Source organism: Chamaea fasciata, unplaced genomic scaffold, assembly GCF_029207755.1.
Source record: "Chamaea fasciata isolate MVZ Bird 193981 ecotype frontalis unplaced genomic scaffold, bChaFas1.0.hap1 SCAF_2, whole genome shotgun sequence".
Lineage (NCBI taxonomy): Eukaryota > Metazoa > Chordata > Aves > Passeriformes > Sylviidae > Chamaea > Chamaea fasciata.
Window position 1 is genome coordinate 60063827 of NW_027094087.1, and position 8931 is coordinate 60072757.

At 36.1% G+C, this 8931-nt stretch overlaps 1 protein-coding gene across 2 annotated transcripts in view; it reads left to right on the forward strand.

Moving 5' to 3' along the window:
- The window catches only part of TDRD3 (tudor domain containing 3), a 95373-nt gene extending 86694 nt beyond the window's left edge, over positions 1-8679 (forward strand). The window contains exons 13-14 of one of the 2 annotated variants that reach the window (XM_066176254.1): positions 4906-5042; positions 8431-8679. In XM_066176254.1, the coding sequence (XP_066032351.1) occupies positions 4906-5025 (120 nt within the window). In that variant the 3' untranslated portion in view covers positions 5026-5042; positions 8431-8679. Of the gene's footprint in view, positions 1-4905; positions 5043-8415 lie in introns of both variants that reach the window. The other variant, XM_066176253.1, reaches the window with a different exon arrangement.
- Positions 8680-8931: the final 252 nt, after the last annotated feature.

Genomic DNA, 8931 nt, shown 5'->3' on the forward strand with positions numbered 1-8931 from the left:
TCATCTGGATAATCTTGCAGTCTGTTTTTGATTGATCCAAGCACTGGTAAGTAGAAAATACAAAAACCAAAACAGGTACTCAAGGAACTCAACACTAGATGATTAGGCAAGAGAAGCAAAATCTGAGAAAGGAATTTAACCAGGGAAAAAAGAGATCGCTTGGTGTTTTAACAGTGGGAGACAGCTATTGCCTGCAGAGTGGGCAGTGCAAAGAGGCATTAAATCTGGATCAGGAAATGAAATTTGAAATGCACATGAAAGAAAAAGTCATCTTTCAGGGAAGCCAACACTCTCTTTGTACTGAACGAGCATGTTCCCCATGCATTCAGTGTGTGGGTGAAGTTAAAACTACAGCTTAACTGAAACAGAGGTTTGACACTATCTAAATGGATAATATCTTCTGCTTTCTTTGCCTTTTGTCTCCTCTTTGTTCCATGGTCCCTGGCCTCACACTGCTTCTACATGCTGCTTCTTCATGCCTCCCTGCGCAGGCTTGGGTGTTTATCCCTTAATAGCCCACTGAGAGCTATAATTGAAAAGCTACAGCAGAAGGGCCCAGGGAATGGAGCAGAATTTTCTGTCCGTAAGCACTAGTAGACAGAGGTAACTACTTTGTAAGTAGCAAAAGTGCAGGGGCTGATCAGCTGTGACTTGCAACTGCTTCCTAAATATATGTGAGCACAGCATTCAGCAAAGCTTTTGTGTCAATGCATAACTTCTGTCTGGTTCTATACTGTAATCCACCTATTCGTTCTCAGGAGTTATGCAGTAAGTATTCACTTCAAATGACTGTTTCAGAAAAAAAATCTCTAAACAGTTCTTTTGAATGCAATGAAAGAAGTCTTGCAGTTGAAATTCAGAGAGAAAGCTTTTAATGAAGAATAGATTTCCACTACTCTAATGGTGCTCATTTGAAGAGTAAATTGGTTGGTGAAGTATTTTAAATGCTGGATTTATAACTCTATTCTGCAGCTATGAAATCCATTGAATTTTTTATGTAAAAGCAGGCTGGTGGTCACTTGTCTGGACTGAAGTTACTTGCTGATTCAGTAAGCTCAGCAGGTCAAATATGGTGGTGATACAAGCTCTTCAGAGTATATGGGTCCAAAATATAAGCACTGGATATGCCTATGTTCCCATTTTACTCTTCTTTAGTTCTCACTTTTCTTATGAGATGGAAAAAAATCATCAAAAGTAGCAACATATTTTTACAGCAAAACTTTGAATGGAAGATGAATTTTCAAATTACTCATCCTTCCCTCTTAGTCCTGTGGGTTTTTTTTAAATACCTAAAGAACGCTGGCATGTTCCATCTTCTCTCTCTACATTCTAATCTGTTAGTGCAAAAATTTCTTTGTGCATTTCATTGTTTGCATTGTGAACCTTTCCTTGCTTTTTCCTATGGATCTGACAGGTTTTTTCTGTCTTTTGCACTTGTGCTTAGTGCTATCATTTAATCTCAGTGTTCGGAGTCTGAGGTAACTACTAACAGAGTCCTGGATTCTGGAATTTTAGATAAATAATGAAAAATAATCCGAATTATGGAGATAATAAAATACATAGATTTTCAGAGCAGTGTACTAATACAAAGCCTCTACAGCTAATAGAAGGAGAATGAAGATGCTCTAAGAGAGATTTGTGGTCACCTTTGCTTTATAAAATGCAGTCTAGATTTTATATGGATAAGAATAATTTAGAATGAGTCACAAGCAACTGATAAATTGAAAGCAAGCAGTGAGAAAGATTGAAAAAGCTGAGTTGATGGCAAGATGTGTGACCTAACTGACTGCAGTTATAGTGGAAGAAGTATAGACGGATAAAGTTTTTTGGTTGAAGAACAGAAGAAACAAGGAAGTGAACATAAGATACACATAGTTTTGCCTACAAAGAGTGCATGTGGTTCCAGAAAATGGCAGTTTTTAGTGTAGGGTGGAGAAATTTTAAAATAAGGTGAGCCAGAAGTCCATAAAACGGGCTAGTGAGAAATTTCCTTAATATAGAAATAAGGATAAATAAGCTGTGCCTGTTTTCCTTGAACAAGATTGAGAGTGAAATCTTAACAACGTAGGGCGGGTGTCCAGAGGATGAGCCAGCCAGGCTCTTCTCGGTGGTTCAGTCAATAGAACAAGAGGCATTGGGCAGAAACTGATGCATAGGAAGTTCTACTTGAATGTGAGGAAGAACTTCTTTACTGTGCAGGTGACCATACGCTGGAACAGGTTGTCCAGAGAGGATGTGGACTCTCCCTCACTGGAGATATTCAAGAACAGTCTGGACACAATCCTGTGTCATGTGCTCTGGGATGACCCTGGCTGGGCAGGAGGCTGGACCAGATGACCCCCAGTGGTCCCTTCCAACCTTCATCTGTTCTGTGATTCTGTGGAAATAAAATGTCAATAAATGATGAAAGATCAGCAATAGTGAATTGAGGGTCAATGACTAAGAAATGATGACAGAAAAAAAAATCAGTTACTTGTAAAGTGAGAAATTTTTAATAAAGATATGACTTGGCAAATTGTTATTTTGGGGAACATTAGATCCATTTAGGATCTAATGTGAATAGGTAAGACCCAAGAAATGACAATGTGTCATATGACAAGAATATGGCAGAATTCAACAGGACAGTCAAGTAACTATGTGTGGAGCCGCTGTGCATAGAAGGGAATGAGGGAACACTTGAGCGGTGTTCTGTTACTCATTTGATATTACTATTTGCTGCATTGGTCACATCCACATTATTCAGAGCCTCAAGAAAGTGAATGTGATTTCACATTTCATTCTTGCCTATCACAGTAAAATTTATTAATTTGGAATGCATGCATGTGAAGCTTTTCATTCATTGTGTAAGGACAATTACACCAAAATAGAAGTGTGTGAGACAAATACTGGTTTTCATTTGGCTTTACTGAGTTTAAAGGCTCAACAACACTAACTTTGAGATTTGATGAAGATTTGCTGTTGCAGAAATTTATTCTGATGTGCTTACCATCAGAAAGTGGTTGGCTATTACAGGTGAGATGCAATACACTGAACTGTTTTATTTCTGTCCTATTTTCAGCTATTCATGTTTCTAAGAGTGCACTGAAAGAGCTAAATGTGTTTAGACCACTTCAAGCATTTAGCTTACTTTTTAACATTTGCTGCTAGTGCAGTTTGCATTGTCAGTGGTGGGAGATGATCTCATACTAAGTAGTGTGTTTGTACTAGGGCGAGCAATAGTGCAAACTGTGTGGACTTCCATGTTAGATATCTAATGCTCAGTTGATTTTTTTTTGACTAATCAGTGTCTCTGAACCTCTTTATAGGAGGGAATTTATAGTACTACAGGTGATAAAAGAAATACACTGAGAAAGGTTTTGTGGCAGAACTCTGTTTCTCGGCCTTCAGCTACAGTGAAACTAAGAGATAAAAATCAATTATGCTGTATTCAGTGCTGAAAATCTGTTTTCTTCCACAGTTGTTCCAGGCTCTCTGTAGTAATGGTTAGACTGGAAATATAGCTGTGACCACGGATGTGCTCTGTAATTAGGAGACCTTACCATGAGGAATGTGGTTGTTTGTAACTGTTGCTTTAAAAATGCATGTTTATTGATACTCATGCTAATTCAGAAAGAGAGGTTTCTTGTGTAAGATCTCACTTTTCACAACAGAAAGTGAAAATTGTTGCTTCTGTTCTGTTGCTTAAAGTGAAATATTTTACTGCTTTGACTTGCTTAATCTCTTATGTGCATGTTGCACTCTGACAGTTCCTGGATATTGGAATCGTTGATGAACTTCTAATGAATCATTCAATGCTCTTGCTTTGTGTTGCTTTATGTTTCTATGTTGTGACTAAAAGGGATTGAGAGTTACATATTCAGAACGTTTTCCCAAAAGCAGATTTCTTCCAGCAAGTTCCCACTAGACCTGGTGTCTGCTAAAGATATTAAAGAAATTAAATCAAACCTGTTTTTCTGAGACAGCATTTAGCAATCAATTCTCAGGAGCTTTTTTTTTTATTTTTTCAGCCTATATTTTTTTCTTTAATATAAACTCTTACACTTAAATTTTTTCTCTCTCTTCAGTGTGTACCACCTTCAAATATTTCACTAGATGAATGTTTTTCCATTCAATATTTCTTGACCAAAATAAATATGTGGTTATTTTAGTCTTTGTAAGTCATTCTCCAGTATCTTGATTATTTTAAAATTTATTCTTTTTTCACCTCTGAATTCTATATACTTTGTGAATATCTTTCTGGTATGAAGATGCCTTGGAGTGACTGAATATTGCAAATACGTTTACCTCCCCTCTCATTATTCAGAGCATATATTTATTATTGCTGCACACAGAAAAGACATCTCTAAATTGTTCACTTTACTTGTAAACTTTTTTCATTATTACTGCACCATAGATTTTTATCTGGGGTTTCAGATGTGTGTGTTTAACATGCATATTTCCAGATGCCGTTCCTTGTAATTCTATTTCCTAACTATTTTATTTCATTCCACACACATTTGTGAACTCCTGAAAGCTGATATTTCTCTTGCTCTGGCAGGTTATTGAGGTTACCTTGCTTCTTCAGTTTGTTGCCTGTATGCCTCTTGGAAAATGATTTTTGTTTAATACATATGATTTTTTTTCTTCCCTGCAAATATTTAATAACTTCTGTTGCCCTGGGGATTGAGTTTTGAGATTTTCCAGCTTGATTTTGTTAGCTTTCCTAGGTTTGAAAACCCCACTCCCATACCTCACTTATTTTATTAAGTGGTCATCAGCACAGAAGCAGCAGTTGCTATGTGTGCATGGATTCACCTTTCCATGTATATGTCTGTATGTTGTGTGTGTATGTATGTGTGCCTATACCAGCTCATGTATAAGGCATTTTCCACCTCTTTCATTTAAAACAATGCTATTTACCTGCAGGAGGAGGAAGAAGAAACGTACGAGCAAACTCTAGAATTCCGCAGAGGAGGTGATGGTCAGCCACGGCGGTCCACACGACCCACTCAACAATTTTATCAACCTCCCCGAGCTAGAAACTGATTAATAAGGAAAGAAAGGTAAATATAAGCTACTGGTGCTTTATGTATTGGTTTAGATTTCAAGATAAACAAATCTGGATTTTTCTATACTTTTCTTGGGGATATTGGTGTATTTATGATAGAAGTTGGATATCTCTGTTTCTCTGAAATCTGTGGCTTAGGAGGACTTAATGTATTATCTGTGGGAAGAGGGAAAGCAATAAAAACACTTCAACAAATAGCTTCTGACTTTTGCTTTATGTCAAGGGTCATGTCATCTCAGCAAGCTTTTTCCTGATACTTTTTCACCTGAGAGCAGCAGCAAGATTTCCTGATTCACATACATTAAATCAGCCTTTTTGAAACAAGCGACTGCCATCCCTGTTGAACTCAGGACTGTCTAGATCTATCCGAGGTCCCATATTCCACTTTTTAGATGCCATTTATGTGAATAAATTTAATTTCTGTTGTTTTGCTTGCATGTGAAGGAGAAATATAAAATTAATGAGTTCATCGTTAAATAGGAAGATGCAAAGACGAAGAATATTTATGATACTCTGAATCTTGAGGATATACTTGCTCCTATACTTTATTAATTACCAGAAATTAAGGGTTTATATATTATCCTTAGAAAAGGCACCTGCTACATCCATTCATAAAGTTTAAAAGGCCATCCAGATAAAACAGTTACAGTAATTTCACTGAAGAAATCTCATAAGCTTTGCTGCTTTCATTTCACTGGTTGATCTTCTAAATCTTTAATTTACAAAAGACTGTCCAAAGTCTATCTTGACTAAAGAAAGCTTTGGTAAGTCACATAATATTTGATGTACAGCCACAGTGTGTCTTTATATTGAATCTTTTTTTTTTTTTTTTTACTAACCAGTTTGTTTTTGCCAATCTCTTTTTTGTTCTTTTCATTACTCCAGTCCTCCATGTTTTATCAGCTTAACACGTGCTTCTGATCTCTATACCTTTTGATATTTCTGATGTGCAATAACATATAATTCTACTATTTAGAATATATGTTAAATTTTTTTTTTCATTTATGGCAGTACTGGCAATGTAAAAGAGGTGATATTTTTGCCAAGATAATTCGAATTTCTATTTTAAATACATATATCAATCACTATTAGTAAACATGTCCTGAGAGAGTTCATGCAGGAATTATTCTGGAATATGCACTGAGCAGAGTTTTAACCAGCACATTTGGTCCTGAGCAGTGTCAGAGTGATCAGCTGAATGAGAGATGTGAAGCGTACATAGCAGTCAAATCCTGGAAATTTTTTTGTATCTTAGGTAATATTTTTTGTACTTCTCTAATTTTATAGTATAAATCTGGAAAACTCTTCTTAGCTTTGGTCAGCTGTGAGGCATCAGGGAGAGTGGTATTAACTCCTGTATCTCAAGAGCAAGTTCCTTGTTGGTGGAAAAGGAACAACCTTTCTAAGGCACAGGTGATTTTTCCTTGCAGGTGTTTCTATGCTTTGTTTGAAAGATTATAATGGGATCCTGATTTAAATGGTCAGCAGATCTGGTCTCAAAACTTACCTGGCATGGAAAATAAGCATTCACAGCTTTTCATTTCTATTTGGTGTTCCCAAAAATAAGTGGTTGTAATAATCAGTTCTTCACTGATTTTAAATGGACGCACAAAATCAAACACAGTCATTTTCTAAATTGTTTTCAGCTTACCTGGACTTCTACAACAATGTAGCTTTAATGTCCTGACATGTAAAAGTTCAGTAATACTGAGTGTCGGATCCTAGAAGTGGTTTTTTATACGGATTCTCCCTCCTTTTCATTTCTTAGATCTTTTGAGACCATGGCTCTCATACTGTTCTTTTTTCAAATTTTTAATAACCTGTTAAATGAAAACAAGATTTATCAGGGAAGCTTTAAGGGATCCAGTGAGACATAATTTTACCACAGCTTTTCACTGCAGGATGCTTTACCTCTTCAGCAAATTATTTATTAGTGACACCTTTACTTACTGAAAGGGAGTATCTCTCTATTATGTTAAGTAACTTAATGTCTTCTTCCTGAAGAGATGAAAAACCATTGATGATAATTATTTTATGCTATAAATTGGTAAATTCTATAGAATTTTAATGTTGTAGTTTGTAACATTTAAAATTCCAAGGTATCTTCTTCTCAATGGCAACTTAATACTAAAACTGGAGTTTTTTGGCCATATCCTTATTGGGTATGATAGGGATGTATCAAAGGTGAAGCTCCATACATTTGAAATATCAACTCACACCCAAACCCTTTTAGATCTACCTGTATAATCTTTTATCACTTAACAAGGAGGACTTAGTAATGGTGTGGTGCAGCAATGCAGAAATGAGGTTGTACTGCTTCCTGGATTAGTGTGCAGCACACTCATTCAGGTGTTGAATTTAGGCATGCACCTCTGGAATTAGTATTACCAAATAATCAGTTCAAAATCTTTGTCTGTACTGCAAGGGGTCTTAAGTAGGACGAGGTTTCGAATTGTTTTTTAAAAGTGGAATTTGGATCAATGGAGCTGTTCAGTCTGGGGAAGAGGAGTCTCTAAAGGGATCTTATTGCAGTATTTCAGTATTTGAAAAGGAGACTTCTAAAAAAGATGGAGAGGAACAAACACTGTGGACTTGCAAGAAGACTTGACCTGGTGATTTTTATCAGAAGACAGAGAGATAAAGGGGGAGTATGGGATAGTCAGTACCTCACTGTGGTTGCAGTTGACCTAGGAATTAGCATTTATTAATATCCAGCAGTGTGTGGTGGAGAACACTAAGTCACCATTTTATCAGTGGGAATTTTATGTGGATATGATTCAAATAATAGGTTTAACAGGTCTGTAAAATGAGATACTCCTCCTAGAGAGCCAAGATACAGGAATTAGAATCTAACAATAATGAAAATACATCCTGAGGTTACATATTCTGCATAGAATGTCTTAATCGTCTGAAATAGAAGGGGAGCAAATAATCAGAAATGAGTGTTTTGAAGGGTCAGACGTTCTGGAGGAGACTGAAAGAACCTACAAGTGTGAACCTATAAATGCTTGGTCATTATATGCTTTTTGGGTCTTCCTTTGCTCCATGACAGCACTAATCTACAACTTGTCACATTTGCTATAAAATCTTTACTGAAGTCCTTAACAATGGAGAAATTGTGGTTTTGTGAGAGAAAAATCTTTACCAGAAACTGTTCTTTGTATTAGACCAATCATATTTATTTCATTGAAGTGCAGCCTTCTGATTTTTTTAAAGACTTTTAAGTACTGAAAAGCAGATATCGACTCTTTTGGAGGAAGAAAATGAAGTGACAGTGAAGTCTATGTTGCACAAAGAGCCCAGGGATGGGGGGGTACTTATGGTTTCTTGAGTGCCAATATTTTTTGTGCTGATCTGTTGTATTTTAGTTTTTTTTCATTTAGAAACCTTCTTGGAGTCGGGGGGAATTCACTGGCAGCTCCCAACTTGCTGAACACTTCCTCTAGAAGAAATTCTGGGGTTTTGCAAGCAGCAGGATGGAACAAAGAAAGCTCATGTGAGCAGAAGGAATTTGGACCTGACACCACAAAAGACTTTTTTAAAGTTCTTAGTTAAATGACGCTGAATACTTTTTACTTATGAAAGAGGCAAATTGTCATTGCTGCCATCAATAAAACCACAGTGCACTATTCTATTCTTTGCCTTGTATTCTTTTTACTGAGCCTCCATTGTTAGTTAACATAATAATGTTTCATGATTTTTTCTTAATTTTGAACTGATTTTACTTCTAATATTGCTTCTAGTAAAGTAAAATTAATACATATTTTCTTAAAAGCTGACAGGGTTGGGCATTTAATTTAAATTTTTGGTTAGCATTAGCAAAATATGTTAAAAAAATTCAGCTAATTGTACAGTAAATTTCTGAATAGGTTTTTGACTATGTT